The sequence below is a fragment of the Oncorhynchus nerka genome, linkage group LG22 (assembly GCF_034236695.1).
Source record: "Oncorhynchus nerka isolate Pitt River linkage group LG22, Oner_Uvic_2.0, whole genome shotgun sequence".
Classification (NCBI taxonomy): Eukaryota; Metazoa; Chordata; class Actinopteri; order Salmoniformes; family Salmonidae; genus Oncorhynchus; species Oncorhynchus nerka.
Window position 1 is genome coordinate 24,284,388 of NC_088417.1, and position 24,254 is coordinate 24,308,641.

Below are 24,254 nucleotides of genomic sequence, written 5' to 3' on the forward strand. Positions count from 1 at the left end.
TAGTTAGTGATTCCATTGACTGGCCAAGATGACTGTGAGTGGCATATAATAGGCAGAGTGTTCTTGTGAGGCCATTACTACATCTCATTGTCCTTGAGATCCTGGATTTAGCTCATCAATTGCGGTGAAAGATTGCCCGTTTCAAAGGGTTTGATGTTTGAAGCGACACTAGATTGGTGGTGAAGGTCGTAGAGGTGGAATGGTGGTGTACCATACCTTAAATTGACTGTAGTATTACCATAGATTTAGCATGAATTGTATGCCATTTAATAAAGGAAAGGATCTCTATGATTGATCAATTGGATGAAAGCTTGTATTGGTATAGTAGTAGCAGAACTGTATATGGAAAGACAAGGCCGTGAGTTTTTCCAGACCAAGTCAGAAACTCTGGGTCCTTCAGTGAGGATTTTTTCCAAGTCAGGTCACATGGTCATGGAAAAACTAAGGGTCCAAGAATAGAATCGGTTCTAATACAGTTAAACCCAGGGTTTGTGTTTGAAAGTCCATCCGCAACACACCAGATGCCCACACACTGTGGGTGCCTCCAAAATGGCACCCTATTCGTCTGGTCAAAAGCAGTGCACTATATAGGGATTAGGTTGCAATGGCTGTTACTGCTTCCAATGACTGACCTGAGGTCATAATTCTAACTCAACTAGTAGGCTGAGTCTTCAGTCAGCATTAAACACTGTTTTCATCTGAAAGGAATTGCATAATGGTTAGCAATACAATTGGGGGTAATAGCTATTAGCATTCAGGTATATGGGGATGATGAGGCTTAAACAATGACAGAATCAAAAAAACAAATCAGAAACTTGAATACTCAAATGTGTAACAAGCAAAAAAGCTTATAGGGATTCTGTCCTGTGGGCTCTCAAAGATTAACAAAAAGATTGGAATCACAAAAACCATACACAAATAAAGACCGGTATTGATTAGTTGCATTCTGCTAGTTTAATGTGACTTTAGTTGAAACTTTATTCACAAAACTGCCCTTGTTTCCTTGCTCACATTCTGGGCTCTAAATTTCAGCTGGCGTTATGGTAGCGCTTAGTGTCAAACGCACGTTAGTTTGCAAGTTCGTTATGTAAAAACTTTCCAGCCCTAACACCAAAGTTGGCAATGTACCTGTCCTATATCAGCTCGCAGGCGTTGAGGTGTGTCATTAAAAACGTGCGCCAATACGGCAATAATTCAGTGAGCACAACTAGGGACATTTAAAACCGACCAAAAACTTAGGGATAACGCAATTGGTTATGGCACTGATTTTGCCAGCGGAGACCCACACAGTAGCCTTATGTAGGCTACATCACCAATGTTTTATTAAAATATCACGAGCAGCAAAAACATTCAACAGACATTGTGCTTTTTATATAGGTCGTTCTCAATAGAACATCACAATACGGTGTAGAGTGTTTGATTTGGGTGCTGGAGGGCAATGAGACCCCCAGCTCCACTAAAACCATTGACAACTGTCAAGACCCGGTTACGAAGTCGGGTCTCCGGTGGGAGAAACAGTCACTTAGCAAACTGAGCCACTAATAGTCGGCAGAACCCAGAAGATGAGGCAGACACAGCAGTACTTGAGACGGTGTTTTAATAAAGTAAAAAGGAAAGTTCAGGCAAAAATATAAATCCACAACGTCAAAAGTAATTCCAAGAGAAAAAGGTCATCCTCCAAGTCAAAAGGTAAATCCACAAGGTGGTAAGCAGAAAGCAGAAAAAAAAGCCTCAAAAGATAATTTTAAAAAAATGAAAAGAGAACAAAAACAGAGTACCACAAGAGAGTCCAACTGGAGCAAGAAATGTTCACAGCATCGCTGGGGCTGGGTGCTAACATTCAAACACAGAGCAAAGAACTGAGGAAAACTAAGAGTTTAAATACATTCAAGGGAAACGAGGCACAGGTGCAAATAATAACTGGAATCAAGGGAAAACAAGGGTCAAAATGCACAATGGGGGCATCTAGTGGCCAAAACCGGAACAATCTTGGCCAGGTGCAAATAATAACTGGAATCAAGGGAAAACAAGGGTCAAAATGCAAAATGGGGGCATCTAGTGGCCAAAACCGGAACAATCCTGGCCAAATCCTGACAGACAACTACTATTTTCAAGGGATTGTTTAATAAATGTTAACTATTTGGTTTAATATCATCACCTCTTGAAGAGCAGTCAGAACTACACATTTCCAATTATTCCATGTTTAACTCTATCATCTGTGTTATACAGCAAGTAACTGCATGCTTTCATGATCAGTAAACATCAGTTGAACATGTAATTTTTGATAGGTGAGGGAAGCCTATCCATTTGGCATGTAGCTAGCTAGATAGTAAAGCAAACAACATGTCATTTAGCTTGCTTCATCAGAGATGAGGCTTTTGGAAAGAGCTAGACATCGTCAAGTCCTCGTCATGGTTAAGTTGTCAGTCGGACATCTGTCATCACCATTACAGATGACATGAAAATCAGAAAATATTTGGATATAGCCCTGTAGTTTATCCCCTGACAGTTACCTTAATTAGCCATATTGATGTGATCTGTTATTAGAGAGCTAGCCAATTTACTGCGGTCAAACTATCCTGGAAATGAAAAAAAACTGTGTCAAGCCATCTGCCCTATAGAATTTGCATGCACGCAGAATATGCTTGACAGGGAGAGACACTCCAATATCTGAACCTCTCAAGAGATTAAGTGTCGCCACACGATAGTGAATTGTGATATGATGATGTGATACGTTCATACCCAGTAACTTCATTCAAAAAGTGAGACAAATTGATTTGACTTGATTCACTTTAATTGGATGTTTGAGTGATATAAAATAAAAGTGAACCATACCTGACGAGTGGTTTAGGTTCATTTCCCAGGCTCTGACTGTCAAGCGCATTTGCCGATGTACTGTTAGTTGATGTTTACTTTGCAAGCTACTGGTAGAAACTTTGTACAGTTGACTAAACATAGTGGTAATTAGACCCAATGCACCTTTTTCTCCCAACAACGTAGGCCAACCTAGCGGGGTTAGCTAACATTATCCCCTTTTCAACATTGTTTTTAAAGAGTGTTTAATTTCCTATAGCTTTTGCTGACAGACATGATAGTCTACTTCGACTGATGGACAAAGTCAAATTGGCACTGCGGTCAACCTAAATGGAAACCTCGGTCAAGCCATCTGCACTGTAGAATTTGCATGAACATTATGGTATTATGGGAAATGCTTAACAAGGAGAGACGCTCCGATCTCTCAACCTCTTCTAAACAGATTTAGTGTCGCCAGTGAATTGTGTGATGTGATATGTTTATACCCAGTAAGTTCATTCAAAAAGTGAGACAAATTGTATTGACTTATTCAATTTGTTTTATTTTTTGGTTCGGTAGCAATGCACAGCATACACGGAAGTATATACCTTCAGACGGAAGTACAGTTGAAGTCACAAGTTTACAGACACCTTAGCCAAATACATTTAAACTACATTTTTCACAATTCCTGACGTTTAATCCTGGTAAAAATTCCCTGTCTTTGGTCAGTTAGGATCACCACTTTATTTTAAGAATGTGAAATGTCAGAATAATAGAAGGGAGAATGATTTATTTCAGCTTTTATTTCTTTCATCACATCCCCAGGGTGCTTTGCTGCAGTAGGGACTGGTGCACTTCCCCGAATGCACTGTATATACACTGAGTGTACAAAATATTAAGAACACCTTCCTAATATTGAGTTGCACCCCCCTTATACCCTCAGAACAGCCTCAATTTGTCGGGGCATGAACTCTACAAGGTGCCAAGCGTTCCACAGGGATGCTGGGCCATGTTGACTCCAATGCTTCCCGCAATTATGTCAAGTTTGCTGGATGTCCTTTGGGTTGCAGACCATTCTTGATACACACGGGAAACTGTTGAGTGTGAAAAAATAAACAGCAGCTCTTGACTCTCTCAAACCGGTGCGCTCGGCCCCTACCACCATACCCCATTCAAAGGCACTTAAATATTTTGTCTTGCCCATTCACCTTCTGAATGGCACACATACACAATCCATGTCAGCAAACTCAATGGATTAATAGAGAACTACTACTCATCTGTCTATGTTATGGACTAGAAATATTTTTACTGTACCATTTTTAAAAGAGAGGCCTCTAAACTACTTACATTACATACACGATAATGGCATTTGCAGTGCCTTAAGAATGTATTCATAGCCATTGATGTATTGAACATTTTGTTGTGTTACCACCTGAATTAAATCGATAAAAACATTTTTTGACCCACCTACACACAAAACACCATGATGACAAAGTGAAAACATGTTTTAGACATTTTTTCAAATGTATTGAAAAAGAAACACAGAAAATATTAATTGACATAAGTATCACCCTTGAGTCAATACGTTGTAGAAGCACATTTGGCAGTGATTACAGCTGAGTCTTTCTGGGTAAGTCTCTAAGAGCTTTCCACACCTGGATTGTGCAACATTTACCCATTATTATTTTCAACATTGTTCAAGCTCTGTCAAATTGGTTGTTGATCATTGCTAGACAAACATTTTCAGGTCTTGCCATAGATTTTCAAGTAGATTTTATTCAAAACTGTAACTCGGCCACTCAGGAACATTCAATGTCCTCTTGGTAAGCAACTCCAGTGTAAATTTGGCCTTATATTTTAGGTTAGTGTCCTGCTGAAAGGTGAATTCATCGCACAGTGTCTGGTAGAAAGCTGCATGAACAAGGTTTTCCTCTAGGATTTTGCCTGTGCTTAGATCAAATCCATTTATTTTTTGTCCTGAAAAACTCCCCAGTCCTTAACGACTGCAAGCATACCCATAACATGATGCAGCCACCACGATGTTTGAAAATATGGAGAGGGGTACTCAGTAATGTGTTGTATTGGATTTGACCCAAACATAAACACTTTTATTCAGGACAAAAAGAGAATTGCTTGGTCACATTTTTTTGCAGTATTACTTTAGTGCCTTGTTGCAAACAGGATGCATGTTTTGGAATATTTGTATTCTGTACCAGCTTTCTTCTTTTCGCTCTGTCAATTACGTTAGTATTGTGGAGCAACTACCATGTTGTTGATACATCCTCTGTTTTCTCCTATCACATTCATTAAACTGTAACTCTTTTAAAGTCACCATTGGCCTCATGGTGAAATCCCTGAGGGATTTCCTTCCTCTTTTTTCTTCACCATGCTCAACAGAACATTCAATGTCAGTTTAAATGTTTTTACCCATCTACCAATAGGTGCCCTTCTTTGCGAGGCATTGGAAAACCTCCCCGGTCTTTGTGGTTGAATCTGGATTTGAAATTCAGAGCTCGACTGAGGGACCTCAGATAATTGCATGTGTGGGGTACACTATTATTGCGCACATAATGAGTCCATTTAACTTATTATGTCTTATAAAGCACATTTTTACTCCTGAACTTATTTAGGCTTGCCATAACAAAGGGGTTGAATACTAATTGACTCAAGACATCAGTTTTTTATTTGTAATGAATTAGTATTTAAAAAAAGAAATAAAACAAAATTACACTCTGACATTATGGGGTATTGTGTGTAGGCCAGTGACCCCCAAAAAATCTAAATTGAATCTATTTTAAATTCAGGTTATAACACACCAAAATTTGGAAAAAGTCAAGGGCTGTGAATACTTTCTGAAGGCAATGTATATTTTGGAGCAGTAACAGCGAGTAGGCGTTCCCCTTGCTCTTTATATTGGACCGTTTCCAGCTCACCTGAAAAGTTTGGATGTGCATAAAACCCCCCACAGTCTACGTAGTTTTAGGCCTACAATTATATGCCCACGGGAAGCAATTATGGTGCCTGTAACTTTATTTAGACATAGGCTATTTCAAACCAGTTGTTTTATTTTATTCTAATTTGCTTAGAATTATTTGCTGTCTTTTTAAGTCTTATCATAAATTGCATGGATTGATGCGCCAAAGATTAATAGAATGACACATTTATAACATTAATGTGCACCAGTTTTATTAAATGATCCTTTCAACTACTACTACTAGTTTTATTGTATTAGCCATCAATTGTCCCATTAACAACCACCCATGTTAGCAAACTTATTTAATTCTAAACTTCACATTTCTCTAGTATAAGCTACTTATTGTAATGAATGATATCAGTAAAATGCCTGCAATAAGTGGTCGGTATGGTCGGTGTTGATAATTTTCTTTATAATTTTTGTTTAGTCTTATCAATAGTGAATTCAATCTTGCTTATTGACAACGTTAGGCATGTCCATGGCTCAGACATAATGCACTTTACAGTAGGCCAATATCAGTGTGAATGCTATGTTATCAATATATTTCCATATGGAAGCCATGCAATTACTGTTCAAAAACATGTTCAACATGTTTTGCAAATATGGGATAGATATACATTTAGTTTCTGTAGGCTATTTAACAAACTAAGCTACAACGGACTAACATTCAAATTGGAGTTGATGACAATGCAATACATAAAGGACCGTAAATACACAACTTGAAGCAACCACATATTTAGCCATGGAGCACGTCCCGATTGGCCCGTGAGGCATCAAGCCTCGACACACCTTCAACTGCTTACACATTTACCTTGTTTATTCAAGTTGCTGCGCCCCTAATTCTGGTTGTGAAAATAACAAAAGTATTTGACACACCCCTGAACCTATAGCGACCGCCAGAGCTTAAAACTTGACCAAACCGGCCCCACGCGTGCATCCGCCACCTTGCCATTTTTGTCTATCCCCACCAGACGCATTCAGGCAGATTAAAATACCAAAACCAACTGAGAAGCAACTCTTATTAACTTTGGGACAGGTCGGAACACACAAAACATTCATGGACATTTAGCTAGCTTACTGTAGATAACTCATTTGTCCTGGGAGATAAACAGTGGGTTGTTATTTTAACTGAAATGCATATGGTCCTTTTTTTTGTTGCTGGATCTTTGTAAGCAGTTTGGATGAAATAATTAAATAACGCTTGGACATGTAATGTGGCCGGTCTAGTCAGCATGTTAGATTTACCATTACATTGGGTTTGTTTAAATAGAGCCCTCCATGTCTGAACCATGGTAACTTAGTCTGGCACTTGTATTGAAATATTATATAATTTAGCATTAAATATTCAGCAAGTATTCCAACAGGGCTATGATATTATCTGCTGTCACCATGACAAACACATTGTGCCTCCCACAAAGGACAAGAAACACACAAACACATAACAGATGAAGTATTTTTAAAGATCTTTTGGGGCATAGGTAGGGCTGTGGCTGTCACGAAATTGTCGGCAGGGGATTGTCAAGCAAACAACTGGTCTGTCTCAGGCAATTGACCTGTTAATTAACATAAACACATTTAGCATCTCCTGGCTTCCACACATAGCCTACAAGCCATTTTAAAATGACTATGCCAAATGGCTGTGGGCTACACTAGTTCATTTATCAGACAAGATTTGCTTATAATTCTGTGGCATTATTTTATATTATGAAGAATACAATTAATCCTGCCCGAGATGGCATAGCAGTTCAGACGTCTTTTGTCCTCGTCGTGTCGTGTCGTGTATATATATATATTTACAACTTTTTTCACATACATTTTATTTTTATTTTCCATCACCTCATCTTCAATACACTCTCCTGCAACCCGCCTCACCAATTTATATTTATAAATAAGTATTATTTACCTCAAATCTGCAATCCTCCAAGAAGCTAGCCAGAAACTCCAAGAAGCTAGCCAGAAACTAGCCAGAAGCTAGCCAGGAGCTAGCCAGAAGCTAATCAGAAGCTAGTTAGCTTCTTTACTGGCAACTCGTTAGTATTCAGCTAACCACGGTTTGTGGTCATCAGCTATCCTTTAGCTCGAAAATCTATCGCCAGTTTTGTACGGCGCAGCGCGGCTCGGAACGGAACATACCGGACCAATTTTTCTCTCCATGTCCCTGAATTTCAACTGCTCTCTGGACATTCACTCCCGGATCTCACAGCTAGCTGGCTGCTATCCGTGTGTCTATCTGCTTTCGTCGATTCCGTAGCAAACATCAATTACTCCGGAGCTAGCCAGCTCCGTCAATCACTCCTGAGCTCCGTCAATCACTCCTGGGCTGCAGTCACCTATCCGGACCCGTTTTACTGCCTACGCGGAGCCCCACCGGGCCTTCACAACTGGACTGCCGACGTTATCTACCCGAAGGAGATCCGGCTGGCTCCTCCGTCGCGACGTTACCTGAACGCCCATCTGCGGCCTGCTAACCGTTAGCTGTCTTACCGGCTGCTCTCAGAATAGACAATCGGACAATTTTTTTTATTTTTTATTATTATTATGTTTCTTCTTGGGCCTCTATAACTATATCTATTGTTTTTATTTTTTTGTTGTTGTGTGATTTGGACTAATCCCCTCTACCACACGGAACCCCACTAATCTACTGACGGAACGCAAGAGGTGGCTAACAACAGACCTCCATCCTATGCTAGCTTGCTACCGATGTCCTGGCTAGCTGTCTAAATCGCCGTGACCCCCAAACCAACCTCTCCACTCCCTGGACCCTTTTGATCACTCGACTAAGGATGCCTCTCCTTAATGTCAATATGTCTTGTCCATTGCTGTTCTGGTTAGTGTTTATTGGCTTATTTCACTGTAGAGCCTCTAGTCCTGCTCACTATACCTTATCCAACTTATTAGTTCCACCACCCACACATGCAATGACATCTCCTGGTTTCAATGATGTTTCTAGAGACAACATCTCTCTTCATCACTCAATACCTAGGTTTACCTCCACTGTATTCACATCCTACCATACCTTTGTCTGTACATTATACCTTGATGCTATTTTATCGCCCCCAGAAACCTCCTTTTACTCTCTGTTCCAGACGTTCTAGACGACCAATTCTTATTGCTTTTAGCCGTACCCTTATTCTTCTCCTCCTATGTTCCTCTGGCGATGTAGAGGTGAATCCAGGCCCTGCAGTGCCTAGCTCCACTCCTATTCCCCAGGCGCTCTCTTTTGATGACTTCTGTAACCGTAATAGCCTTGGTTTCATGCATGTTAACATTAGAAGCCTCCTCCCTAAGTTTGTTCTATTCACTGCTTTAGCACACTCTGCCAACCCGGATGTTCTAGCTGTGTCTGAATCCTGGCTTAGGAAGACCACCAAAATTCAGAAATTTTAATTCCAAACTACAACATTTTCAGACAAGATAGAACTGCCAAAGGGGGCGGTGTTGCAATCTACTGCAAAGATAGCCTGCAGAGTTCTGTCCTACTATCCAGGTCTGTACCCAAACAATTTGAACTTCTACTTTTAAAAATCCACCTCTCTAAAAACAAGTCTCTCACCGTTGCCGCCTGCTATAGACCACCCTCTGCCCCCAGCTGTGCTCTGGACACCATATGTGAACTGATTGCCCCCCATCTATCTTCAGAGCTCGTGCTGCTAGGCGACCTAAACTGGAACATGCTTAACACCCCAGCCATCCTACAATCTAAACTTGATGCCCTCAATCTCACACAAATTATCAATGAACCTACCAGGTACCCCCCAAAAGCCTTAAACACGGGCACCCTCATAGATATCATCCTAACCAACTTCCCCTCTAAATACACCTCTGCTGTCTTCAACCAAGATCTCAGCGATCACTGCCTCATTGCCTGCATCCGTAATGGGTTAGCGGTCAAACGACCTCCACTCATCACTGTAAAACGCTCCCTGAAACACTTCAGCGAGTAGGCCTTTCTAATCGACCTGGCCGGGGTATCCTGGAAGGATATTGATCTCATCCCGTCAGTAGAGGATGCCTGGATATTTTTTTAAAATGCCTTCCTAACAATCTTAAATAAACATGCCCCATTCAAGAAATTTAGAACCAGGAACAGATATAGCCCTTGGTTTTCCCCAGACCTGACTGCCCTTAACCAACACAAAAACATCCTATGGCGTTCTGCATTAGCATCGAACAGCCCCCGTGATATGCAGCTGTTCAGGGAAGCTAGAAACCGTTATACACAGGCAGTTAGAAAAGCCAAGGCTAGCTTTTTCAAGCAGAAATTTGCTTCCTGCAACACTAACTCTAAAAAGTTCTGGGACACTGTAAAGTCCATGGAGAATAAGAACACCTCCTCCCAGCTGCCCACTGCACTGAAGATAGGAAACACTGTCACCACTGATAAATCCACCATAATTGAGAATTTCAATAAGCATTTTTCTACGGCTGGCCATGCTTTCCACCTGGCTACTCCTACCCCGGTCAACAGCACTGCACCCCCAACAGCAACTCGCCCAAGCCTTCCCCATTTCTCCTTCTCCCAAATCCATTCAGCTGAAGTTCTGAAAGAGCTGAAAAATCTGGACCCCTACAAATCAGCCGGGCTAGACAATCTGGACCCTTTCTTTCTAAAATTATCTGCCGAAATTGTTGCCACCCCTATTACTAGCCTGTTCAACCTCTCTTTCGTGTCGTCTGAGATTCCCAAAGATTGGAAAGCAGCTGCGGTCATCCCCCTCTTCAAAGGGGGACACTCTTGACCCAAACTGCTACAGACCTATATCTATCCTACCATGCCTTTCTAAGGTCTTCGAAAGCCAAGTCAACAAACAGATTACCGACCATTTTGAATCTCACCATACCTTCTCTGCTATGCAATCTGGTTTCAGAGCTGGTCATGGGTGCACCTCAGCCACGCTCAAGGTCCTAAACGATATCTTAACCGCCATCGATAAGAAACATTACTGTGCAGCCGTATTCATTGATCTGGCCAAGGCTTTCGACTCTGTCAACCACCACATCCTCATCGGCAGACTCGACAGCCTTGGTTTCTCAAATGATTGCCTCGCCTGGTTCACCAACTACTTCTCTGATAGAGTTCAGTGTGTCAAATCGGAGGGTCTGCTGTCCGGACCTCTGGCAGTCTCTATGGGGGTGCCACAGGGTTCAATTCTTGGACCGACTCTCTTCTCTGTATACATCAATGAGGTCGCTCTTGCTGCTGGTGAGTCTCTGATCCACCTCTACGCAGACGACACCATTCTGTATACTTCCGGCCCTTCTTTGGACACTGTGTTAACAACCCTCCAGGCAAGCTTCAATGCCATACAACTCTCCTTCCGTGGCCTCCAATTGCTCTTAAATACAAGTAAAACTAAATGATTGCTCTTCAACCGATCGCTACCTGCACCTACCCGCCTGTCCAACATCACTACTCTGGACGGCTCGGACATAGAATACGTGGACAACTACAAATACTTAGGTGTCTGGTTAGACTGTAAACTCTCCTTCCAGACCCATATCAAACATCTCCAATCCAAAGTTAAATCTAGAATTGGCTTCCTATTTCGCAACAAAGCATCCTTCACTCATGCTGCCAAACATACCCTTGTAAAATTGACCATCCTACCAATCCTCGACTTTGGCGATGTCATTTACAAAATAGCCTCCAATACCCTACTCAACAAATTGGATGCAGTCTATCACAGTGCAATCTGTTTTGTCACCAAAGCCCCATATACCACCCACCATTGCGACCTGTACGCTCTCGTTGGCTGGCCCTCGCTTCATACTCGTCGCCAAACCCACTGGCTCCATGTCATCTACAAGACCCTGCTAGGTAAAGTCCCCCCTTATCTCAGCTCGCTGGTCACCATAGCGTCTCCCACCTGTAGCATACGCTCCAGCAGGTATATCTCTCTAGTCACCCCCAAAACCAATTCTTTCTTTGGCCGCCTTTCCTTCCAGTTCTCTGCTGCCAATGACTGGAACGAACTACAAAAATCTCTTAAATTGGAAACACTTATCTCCCTCACTAGCTTTAAGCACCAACTGTCAGAGCATCTTACAGATTACTGCACCTGTACATAGCCCACCTATAATTTAGCCCAAACAACTACCTCTTTCCCAACTGTATTTAATGTATTTATTTATTTTGCTCCTTTGCACCCCATTATTTTTATTTCTACTTTGCACATTCTTCCATTGCAAAACTACCATTCCAGTGTTTTACTTGCTATATTGTATTTACTTTGCCACCATGGCCTTTTTTGCCTTTACCTCCCTTCTCACCTAATTTGCTCACATTGTATATAGACTTGTTTTTTTTACTGTATTATTGACTGTATGTTTGTTTTACTCCATGTGTAACTCTGTGTCGTTGTATGTGTCGAACTGCTTTGCTTTATCTTGGCCAGGTCGCAATTGTAAATGAGAACTTGTTCTCAACTTGCCTACCTGGTTAAATAAAGGTGAAATAAAAATAAATTTTAAAAAATTAAACAAAGCTGAATAAAATAGAAAGGACATTTTCTCCAAAGGATTTGAGGGAGTGTCACATGCGTCTATTCTGTGTTGAGCGCTTAACAAAGAAACAGGTCCTCCTATCTGCTTAATTTAGAGTTATTAATGTAACTTTAGTTGTTCTACAAACGTTGGGCTACATGTTTTGATTTATAAATACATTGTAATTCTTCCGTATGAGACTAATGATGATTTGAAAAAAGTTACTTGAAAGGCATGAGCTCAGCTGTTTTTTGTGCAGGCTGTACACACTTCAATAGTCACTTCTTCACAATTTGACAAGCACTTGAAAATGCCTCGAAGTTCACAGTGGCATTCCCTTTGTGGCCGTAATGCACACTAAAAAAATCCATGCCTTTTACATCCTGGAGTGTTGCGTTGTGCCCTTCTCCCTGAGTGTGCTGTGCAATCCGATGAGACTCTCACTCATACAGCTCTCCGTCACGTGATTGGGTCTTTCTCACAGGCTACAACTTAAGGCAGACACATCAGGGACAGAACTGCGCGTGTCCTTATCCAATTCCGAGGTGCATATTGAAGATATTGTATGACCTGTCCACATTTACTTTTCGTCAGCCAACAGGATAAGTAGGCCTAACGGACAGCAAAAGCACTAGCCTATGTGAATCTACCCTCCTGCTAGGTTCTAATGATCATAGTAAGAACTCAACGGACACTATGAAAGCTCAAAACAAGTTTATTCATCCCAGAGGATCGAACAGCTGTACCGACAAATACATGGTTCCACCAGTGGTGGTATACACACCCCACTTTGGGTGGAGTCTCCTCCTTCTCGCTAAACATTGTATCTTTATTGTTAGGCAGGAAACTAAGTGATACGGGCAATAAACTGTTCCTTCCCCTTAACGTGACCTGGACACCCTTCATCGCTAATTCATGGCTCTCTCCCCTTATCAATGCCGGCCACATGTGATCGTTTTCCCTACACTCAGTACATTCCAAGCTTAATTGCACCTTAATATACCTTCCTCCTAACCTCTGGTGTAGACCCTAGACTATGGCACCCCTCATGTCTCTAGCATAACTAATGATTAATAATATTTGAAGTTTAGAAATCCAAATTCATCACCTCCATAGTACAAAAATCAACCTATTCTATTCTGTGCAAGAAATAAATATTCCAAACATAGTCTGGGACAGTTGTGGGATGTGATAGTGGTTGTATTCATTTGGGATCTAACATCCCAAAAATATTTTTATGCAACGTGGCTGACGCAACAGATCAGCACTTTCAGCTTAAAATGTTGATAAACTATTAGGCTCTCTCTTCACATTATATGTGCAGCAATGCGCACATGGTAGTAGGCTATAAGCACAAACGTTACACTAGCGGAAAACACCATTATCAAAAGTGACCACAAATGCAGTTATGAATGTAATGTTTTTAACTTTAGTTGTGATACAAACCTTATTAAAACATACAGGCCTATAGGCTAGGCTACTCTGTCATGTACTTCTAGAAGTAGTGGGTGGAGGAGTCAGGCGCAGAGAGCAGGGTAGTTGATATGTGGAATGTTTATTCCCAAAACCACAGTGTCGGTCAACGCCACACACACAGGCGCAATAAGACCCAGTCCAAAACAAGTGTCGGTCAACGCCACACACACGGGCGCAATAAGACCCAGTCCAAAACAACAGGACGAAACGGTTCGAGAACAAAATACTTCCCCAGAAATCACACACATCAAATAACAGAAAACAAGCCTGCACAAAACCGGCGAGCCTACCGGGTTTAAAAAACCAAAACCTAAACAAGAAACAGGTGCAACTAATCAGACAAAACTAAATGAAACAGAAAAGGGGATCGGTGGCAGCTAGTAGGCTGGCGACGACGACCGCCAAGCGCCGCCCGAACAGGAAGAGGCACCATCTTCGGCGAGATTCGTGACATACATGAGGTGTGCGACTATGATTCGAAACATAGGGGGCATCATTCACAAGTAATAATTTAGAATTCACAAGTGATAGGCTAATATTGTCACTCATCAGACTATTCTTGATTTAATCTGGTCTTTACATATACTAAATAATATGTGTGTGACATTTACTTTAGAATGGATCATTATCATGCACCTGTATGGAAACGGGCAGTGGGAAAAAATACATGTCATCTATGCACTTAAATAGCGAAAGGAGGACACTTTCCCCCCGTGGTTTATTTTCAATTTAAGCAATGTTCTTAATATTAAGAAAGTTGAGAAATAAATATAGTAGGCCTAGCTTATAGAAAGCTGATGGGATCCTCCTCTTTTAATTAGCTGTTTTCTCCCACAATTGCATAGCCTATAGAAATGTAGCGTAACATGAGCTGATGGGCTCTCATGAAGTGTTTGATTAGATTTTCGAATACATTTTGCATTGATGTCAGAGTGATTAGAGACAATAAGTGTTGAGTACCAGGCAGTTAGCAAGTTTGGTAGGCTACTAATGACCAGCAGCAGCACCAGAGCTTGGAGAAGCCTAATTACCATGACTAAGCGGTCACGTAGAATTTGACTGGCTTCATGACTCGTGTCCGCCGGTGTGGCGGTAATATAGTCACCACAACAGCTCTAGGCATAGGGAAATGTACCTTAAAAAAAAAAATAGGCAGAGATCATATAGTACATACTTACAGTACCCCCTAAACAGTCGCCTTAGTAGGCTCTCCCAAAGTGCTGGTTGACTTTGACTGTGCTGATGTAGACAACCAGATTAATAAGGAAGAACTGTCTCTGTTCCTCCAGCAGCACCACGTCCATCTGTACCTACACACAATCATATGAAATAATATAATACATAAATTAGTATAATTATTATTCACTTTGGTAGAGAAACAAAAGTCACGGCGGCATCTGCCAATAACTGATCATTGAATAAAGCTAAAAACACACCTTTCCCTCTGCATCCTTGTACTTGATCAGGAAGTGCTGGCCCTGGTAGTCATAGGAGAAAGGCTCCTCATTGGCCAGCACCATGGAGACAGGCGTGCTGACACACCAGAAGGGTATCTGGGACTCATCCAGCAGAGTCAGGCTCATCATGCAGCAGTTCTACACACAGAGAGGAAAGAGAGAAAAACATCTGTTATTTCATTGCTATGTCAACGTTAGGTAGGCCTTATGACAGGTGGTTGCTGTAAACTAAACAAGTGAGTCAGTGTTCCTTTCCTGTACCTTCACAGTCCCCTCCAGAGCATCAGACCTCCAGGGCAGGCTGACCCTGGCAGAGAGAGGGGTCTGCCGAGACTGGTTACTCCTGATGATGGCATTCAGCTGGATGAAACCTTCATTGATCTGACCTGGAAAACCACAAGGACCACATCAAGACATCAACAGCCTATGGTCAAGTAGCTGTGTAGAGCAACTACAAGGCAGAGGAATGAAGACTTGACACAGTAACTTGATCGAGGGCACACAGTACTGTAGGAAGTTTCAGTAGACTTGATATTAAACAGTGTCACTAAGCTAAAAACCCAACTCGATCATTCTCCTCAGGAGCCCAGGCTTCTCACCTTCTGTTTGAATGCCTGGGGAAGTTCTCCTCAGTAAGAAGCTACAAAGGGGTAGAGTACGGTGTCTAGATGGAAAATGAACGCCAGCGCTTCCATTCAAATGTAAAATACAACACTTAAGCTCTCCAGACTTCCAATAGACGTGTCAATAAGACGAGATTTGGAAGGACGGCCACGCGAGACTATGATAACCCTGAGCCCTGTAGACAATGGTTTATTAACCTTTCCGGCAGAAGAGCTGAGGGAAGTGGCCAGACATGATCTCCGTCACAGTGTTGTGGAGGGTAATGTGTAGCGTGTAACCATGGAGACCGTAGTTTGGGTCCACATCATCAAAAAGAGGCTTGTTCTCTGGAATGGTGTAGGGGCTGGGAGAAAAAGTGATAGAGAGATGAGAGACAGAGACACAGACCGAGAGAGAATGAATGTAAAACAGAGGCCTATAAGACCATTCCCACCTGTCACCAGGAGAGGGAGTTAGCACACCATCTGCAAGTCTACAGCTCTGTCACATCAACCCAAAGAACCAACGTAGAGGCAGTGTGCAGTAGGCACACATCATCTTAGACATTTCTTATTTTATTCGGATCCCCATTAGCTGTTGAAGCAGCAGCTGTTCTTCCTGGGGTCCACACAAAACATGACAAAATACAGACCACTAATAAAAAAAGAACAGCAACAGAAATATAAAACAAAATAACATTTTAAAAAATCATGGGAGTGCGTGTGTCTCTTCACAGTCCGCATTGTTCCTTGTGTTGTTGTTTTATATGTTTTATTTCCAATTGATTTTATTTATTGCCTCGAGTTACTTTTCTCTATACAGTACCATGCGTCTCCCTGCCTCTGTTCTGACTTGGGGACTGTGAAGCGACCCCTGATTGCGTGTCTTGTGGAGTATGTATGGGTTTTTTTTGAGCTGACTGAACAGACATCTCGGTACATTCCTCACATCAATACTACTTACAAAGCAGTGATGCAGTCAATCTCTCCTCCACTCTGTGCCAGGAGAGACTGTCATGCATGTTATTGACATTGGCCCTAAGTGTACATTTGAGGGCCAGAAGAAGTGACTGATTTGTGTGCCATTAGTTTATCATTGTCAATAGCTGAACTCAAATTGGTTTATAGATGTTAAATATTGAAATTAACTATTTTCTTGACTCTCAAGAGTTTGAGAGTAGAGTGCCTAGAGTACACTTGGCAATGGGAACTGCAACAACACAAGCATTATATAGAAACTAACAGACTAATGTACTTTTAACAAATAAGCAGCAAAAATAATATATGAATAATGTATAACTCTGGGTTAAATAGTGGAACAAAGAATCTGACCCGTAGTCATGTTAGGGGACATCGGTCTTCAAAGACACTTTGAAGCAGCCAGCGGGCCATCTGTGGGTAATAAAGCTATGGAAAATGGTGAATACAGAGAGTTGCGGCTGGCCTGGACCCGGGTGGGGGCGGGGGAAGACAGGGGCTGCATACCAAACAGACGAGCCCAGGAGACTCCTTTCCAACAGCCTGTGGTAGTGGAAGGTGGCCATCACAAAGGCTATGGACGACTGGCCCTGTGGTGAGAAACGGGGAATAGACGTCATCATTATTCAATCATTAAGATCATATTATTCCCCTCCTAATCATCATCCTCTTCCTGATCATCATAATTATTATCATCAGGGAATAGAGAAACACCATCATTACTCAATATCTTCCTTCCCCTCAGAATTATCCTCATCATCATTGGGGAATAGACCAATACCATCATTATCACCCTCGTTATCATTCTCCTCTTCCATCATTATCAGCAACAGATCAACTCATCATCAGCACATACTGTGAATGTTGGCCTACCCTCCAGATGCCGATAACGATGCCTGGCGACAGCAGCACCAACTTGACCAGTCTATCTCCACCAATCACCTGGCTGCTCTTAGAGATGGTGTCAATATCCAACTGAGCCATCAGAGACCTCCAGCCTGGCCTGAAGGGTGGAGGTGACAGAGGGGACAGAGGGAGAAGGGGAGAGGGCAGTTGAAAGACGAGAGCTCTTTTCACTCAAAGGACCAAAACCTCCCAAATATGATCTGATATTGGATGGCTAGAAGCACGGGTGGTAGGAGATGGAGGGAACAAGAAAGAAATGGTGAGGAGGGAAAGAAAGCAAACTCACTTGATGGCGCTCGGGCATTTGAGGGGAACTCTCTTGACACCGTGAAGCTGTATGGTAGAGAGTTGGTGGAAGGAGGGCCATGAACCATTGGTCCAGCACAATGTCACTGACGTGTCACTGTAGTAGGTGTGGCTCTGTTCAAAAGTCCCCTCACAGACCGACCTGTCACACACTGTGATCTCCCAGGCCACACGCTGCTCTCTGAAACAGAGAACAAGAGGAGAACAATTTAATGAAGTGATACTGACATGGTTTTCATACATTTTAGTAGTTTTCAATACGGTCTGTAGCCAAAACAAAGTTTATTGGTCACGTGCACATGGTGCAGTGAAATGCTTACTTGCTAACCCTCCTCCTCAATGATGCAGTACAATATCAATCAAGAATCAAATACCAAATAGAGAAGTCCAAACATAACAAGTAATAAAAAGTAGAAGGAAAAAATAAATAAAAAGTTATGAGAAGTACAGTATGTACATAATATAATATACAAAGCATGATTCAGTGTCAAGTCACTAGATCTCGAGTCCGAGTCCCTAGCATTCCAGTCCAAGTCCGAGTCCTTTATGCTCGAATCATCAGAACTTTGTTAGTAGTCAAAGATACATTTTGTAACGTAGAAAGTTGGATATATGACTGTTTTGAACAGCTAATACAGTAGCCATCTGACATTTGCTGTTGTAGCTATAATGTTGAATAATGCAAGGGAGAGAGACTTTCTGACAACAAAGTCACTACTGGTTGAGTCTGGGTCGAATCACGCGTCACGAATCCGAGTCAAGTCCGAATCTTGGACTCGAGTACAACAACAATGATATGATTTCTAAAATGTGTCAAATTATGATGACTGTTTCTGTATATGTTGTTCTGACTATGTCAGTATTACTTAATGGAAAACATATCTATCTTTCTGTAAACTGTTTATGACTGAGCCCATACAATGTAAGCCAAATAAATTCCCATTCTACCCTCATTGTTCAATAAAGCATTTGAAGGAAGAAACCAACCAATGTGTTTTTGGCTATTGAAATCACAGCATTGACAATGACCCGCTAAAACTGAAATGACTTGCAGATAGCTGAAATTAAATCGCATGTATTAGGATACATTTCTGACCCAGTTCTTTCTACAAACACAGCCCAGGGATGCCCCCACATGATGATGTATACTGTGTCTGCTGGCAGCAGCCCCATCATCCAACATAAATTAAATAACAGAATAAAACGAAGAACCCCAACAGCCAGGAAGCCCTGGGAGAATTCCATTGACTCTGTGTTTTGTTCATCTGACTGTTGTCATATGAAATTATCATTACCTGGGTAAATCGCAACCTCCTGCATTGCAAGAACCCACAGGTCTCCAGAGGTAGTAGTCTGGGCAGGTGGGGGTGTAGGGAGGGGTGGGGGTCAAGTAATTTATTTAAACAGAAACACAATTATTTCTCCATATGCCGCAGCCACTGCCATGGAACTCAGAAGTTGAGTGCCAGCGTTGCTTCTAATCAGAGGTAAAAAAAAAAAAAACAGAGCTTAAAACAGCAGAGGAAATGCTAAATGAGCTTTCACCCATGTGTGTTCTTATCAGTATTCCCCATAGCACGGATCTCATTTCAGACAGAAACTCCCTCCCTGTGCTTTAATAGGAGGTCATTAACAGAGAGGAGAAAAACAAATGGAAGCGGATTGATCTCAGATTGTTATAAACACGTTTCTGTAGTTAGAAACAGATAAGATAAGCATTCCTACAACATTTTGTTGAAATATAATTTGATCTGAGAAATTAAGCTCATTGATTGCACCCAAATTGAAACAGCACCATCGAGTGGTCAAAATCTGGTAATATCAGGATGAAGGATGTGATAACTTCAATGACAAATGTCTCTGAATAAGGAATAAATAAACTGAGAATACTTTACATAGGATGAAGAAACAATACTCAGAACCGCAACTCCATACTACACGTCAGACATAGAGAACTGATACTATATAGTCATTGTTGGGGTGGGATTGGTGTGGGGCGGGGCGTGGGTCCTTGGGTGGCTTTTGACCATGTCTTTGGATTCTTCATGTCTTACTCATTGATAGAAAAAATGTTTGGTCCAAATCTGATGTTATTTAATTGATTATGGCCAAACTGGATGCAATCATTTATCGTAATTTCAAATTATATTTCAACTAAATAATGTTGCAGGAACAATTTCAGAACAATCTGAGATGGTGGGAATCGAAATCCTCTTTCTTGTGCTTTTCGGGGTGGAACGACCAAGGCGTTTTATATTTTGGAGGCTCGTATCATCTCCATTAGGGGTGTGCTGACATGGCCATAGTCGTATTCGTAACTGGATCTGTAAATTGACAGTTGATAGTCAGATTGGATATGCCTAAATAGATGTTGTCAAAATACCTAAATAGATGTTGTCAAAATACCTATCCCCCTGCATGTTTATAGACCAAACAACTGCAGATTAGGAGCAGCACGCGGAGGGATGTCTGTGTCCTAAACTTGCAGTGGGCAGACAAGCTTGCTGTCACTTAGTCAGCCTGTGCAGTTCACATTTTTACCCTACCCGCTTGTTAGATATTATGCACATTGATAGCTTGGTAGGCTAGCAAACGTCCTTCGCCATTTGATTTATCATAGCAGCAGGCTAACACGAGGCGGCAGCAATCTAAATGATCAGACCGAAACAAGTGAGAAACAAGTGAGAAGTGATCGGATTCAGGTGAAGTTATGAAGAGAAGTGAGTGAACTGAGAAATACACCAACACTATGTAAATACTTGGGATGCACGATATAAAAATCTGTGAACATATCGGAATCGGCCGATATTAGCTAAAAATGTCAACATCAGTATCGGCCCGATGTCTATTTTAAAGCCGATGCGCAAAACCGATGTCAAAGCTGACGTGCATACCTATATAAACATAGGTACATTACGTAATAACGGCATGTAAAATGTTGCGCTACACGTGCAACACAGCATTCCTAACCTAGCCCACAATGTCTGCTGTGTGGATCGAGCAGTCATCAAGTCGAGCAGTTATTTGAAAGAGTTAAAAAATTTCAGCGAGACAACTCATTTCCCTTGACAATCAGCCGTACTGTCGTGGGAAATATTGGCTTTCGCCGACTGGTCGAGCCCCGATACACATGTTGCCCTTCCGGAGTTACACAGTAATAGCGTCACTGCTATTAGCTTCACGACATACAATGGAACGCCGTTTGGGTCTTAGGGGTGTCAAAAAAGACACACGTCAAATAACACTATTTGAAGCGTTAAATAAGCTTTTAATTTGACACGTCAAATAACACAGTTCTATTATAGAATGTTGTGCGTCATGAATTTCCACGTGCAAGCCAAGCTATTTGTTCGACTACAACATCTGGGGTAGCTAGCTTTAGCTTGGTACCTAGCTAGCACCAAGACAACCAGCTTGAAAACAATGACCAGTAGAAACTGCAGTCATTTTCATTATTCTTAGCCATGATTTAGGAATCGTTGTAAGTATTAGCTAGGTAGCCAGGTAGCCATTAGCTAGGTTGTTGTTCACCTATTGAAATTGAACTTCAGTTCATGTAAATAAAGAGCTAGCCAGCTACTTAAACCCTGTTGCCCAAAGCTAATGTTATAAGCGGCCAGCTAGCTTCATCTGGCTAGTGATGCTCGACAAGACCGGGTTATGTATTGTGAAGCTAGCCATAATAAGGATTAGGCACAATACTGGAATTTGCGGTTTGCCTTCAAAATAAAAGTACCTCTGTGAAAGTGATGCAGAAGGTTACATTTGGTGGAATCATGCTATATTTAGACTAGATAATGTTAAACAAGGTTGGAATGTGAAGCAATGAAATGGGGTAACAGTTTACTCAATACCCACAATATTTTTTTCCAACGTCTTCCTCAGAGTTAACAGACTCAGAGATAACATCCACGCAGTATTGCTTTTCCTCGGGAATAGTGTTCAATACATATAGGTTGACAATAAATGTGGCTAAATTCACAGTTGTTTCAGAGTCCCGCAATAAGAGCTACGATGCTAATGTTCTCTGTGTGTCAGAGAGTAGACTGTTAACCCATGTCATTGATCCACAATCCATAGGTAAGGCTGTACAGTGAAATAAGTATGCCCCCAATGCAATTCTAAAGTATAATACATCCAGTGTGATTTCAACTGATTTTTGTCAAATTAAAAACATTTTTTTTGTTGATTTTATATAACATTAAACACCTCGTTAGCATGATCTATTCAATTATGGCATAATTCAACCATTTGTATTCATTTGCGTCACTGTCAATACCACTTTTATTTTGAAGGCTAACCGCAAAGTCCACTATTGTGGCTAATCCTTATTGTGGCTAGATTCACATAGATGGGTCTGACCACCATTAATCAAATAAAAACTGTCTTATAAATGTGGGTTATTTTAGATGAAGACACCTAGCTATATAATTAGATAGCTAACTATAGCTACTGAAACAGATTGACGTTTTGCTATGTTTTGGGGGAAGAACATTCTTTGCATCCATGAGCTAGCTAGCTTTTTTTATGACCAGCACTGTAGGTGCATGAGATAACTTTACCAGCATATCATAACTTTACCAGCATATCATAGCATACGTTTTGATGAATCGTTGTGACATATGAAATATGAGTGATAGTGTAATCAACGTGTAATAACTACGTAAAACATTTATGAAAGCGTTAAAATATTATGTGACGTGCAGTCATATTCAGGTCCTGATTGGTCAACAAGCTTATTTAAATAGCAGACCCAAACGGCGTTCCATAGTATGAGAAACGACTGAACAAATGAACAACGAAACAGCACAGCAAGTAAGTGAAAGAAATAGGTTTTGATTATGTTTTACTGGTAATGTGGGCATACGTAAATACCAACAAAATAACTTTTTGGTCAGTGTGGTGTGTGTAACCTTTATTTAACTCGGCAAGTCAGTTAAGAACAAATTCTTATTTACAATGACGGCCTACACAGGCCAAACCCGGACGACTCTGGACCAATTGTGCACCGCCCTATTCACGGCCGGATGTGATACAGTCTGAATTCGAACCAGGGACTGTAGTGACGCCTCTTGCACTGAGATGCAGTGACCGCTGCGTCCATGTGTGTGTTTTAACTATTTAACTGAACTAGAATGCTTAAAAGGCCGCTAAAATGTTGTTGTTATTGGCAAGGAAAATATTGGATATTGGTATTGGCCAAAAATGTCATATCGGTGCAGGCATAGAAAATAGTAGCCAAATAACTGGTTGATGTGTAATAAGTTCTTAAAGGCTCAGTGCAGTCAAAAATGTTATTTTTCTTTGTGTTTTATATATATATTTCCACACTGAGGTTGAATAATCCTGTGAAGTTGTGAAAATTATGATAATGCCCCTTTTTTTGTAAGAGCGGTTTAAAAAAACTGCCTGAAATTGCAACCTGTTTTGGAGGGATGGAGTTTTGGTATGCCTGGTGATGCAGTAAATTAGTTAATACCAATAAGACAATTCCAAACCCCTCTGCCAATAACAGCTAGTTTTCAATTTTCCCCTCCTCACTCAAAACACTCCCAGACAGTCCTAGCAAAAATTTTACTTGAGAAATGACTCCTTGCTAAGCCTAAGCATTTTATTTTAAAGCAGTAAGGTACCGTTAAACTTCCCTTCATAGCCTTGGCGTTTATTTGTTACAATCACTCTACACAAGAGGCGATTATTAGAGACAGGCTTCTATTTTCTTAAATCAAACAGCTTTTGCTCATTTGCATAGTTAAAGCTGCAATATGTAACTTTTTGGGTGACCTGACCAAATTCACATACATCTATAACACATTTCTAGCATTCTCATTGAAAGCAAGTCTAAGAAGTGGTAGATCTGTTCTATGTATTTTTATGCTTCTATGTTTAGTTTTACTTTCGATTTTGTACACCAGCTTCAAACAGCTGAAACAGCTGAAAATACACCATTTTTGGTTATGGAAAATATATTTCAGTGGGTTTAGATGGTACAATGATTCTACACTATACTTCCTTGTTTTGTCACAAACAGAAATTAGGCAAACTATTAGATTTTTTTGCAACCAGGAAATAGCGGATTTCTGCATAGTGCATCTTTAATTGTTTAATTCCAGCATTCACTTCCAGCATTTTAATAAATTTCTTCATTTCCTGCACTAATGTGTTATCATTTACACACTGTAACCACATTTACAACCACAGTTACATATCGTTGAAAAACTAATCCAGAAAGATGTGATTGAAATGCAGACAGATCATTTGTTAATTTGACATGGTGGG

General features: G+C 41.1%; 1 protein-coding gene across 1 annotated transcript in view; it reads right to left on the reverse strand.

The window, feature by feature from the left end:
• Window positions 1-3,335: 3,335 nt before the first annotated feature.
• Window positions 3,336-24,254, reverse strand: part of fbxo15 (F-box protein 15) — a 36,279-nt gene continuing 15,360 nt past the window's right edge. Inside the window, exons 6-13 of the mRNA XM_029625943.2 lie at window positions 17,956-18,156; window positions 17,637-17,766; window positions 17,271-17,353; window positions 16,005-16,150; window positions 15,445-15,569; window positions 15,163-15,321; window positions 14,905-15,036; window positions 3,336-3,887 (exon numbers count right to left, since the gene is read on the reverse strand). Coding sequence (XP_029481803.2) covers window positions 14,926-15,036; window positions 15,163-15,321; window positions 15,445-15,569; window positions 16,005-16,150; window positions 17,271-17,353; window positions 17,637-17,766; window positions 17,956-18,156 — 955 coding nt within the window. The 3' untranslated portion in view covers window positions 3,336-3,887; window positions 14,905-14,925. The remainder of the gene's footprint in view (window positions 3,888-14,904; window positions 15,037-15,162; window positions 15,322-15,444; window positions 15,570-16,004; window positions 16,151-17,270; window positions 17,354-17,636; window positions 17,767-17,955; window positions 18,157-24,254) is intronic.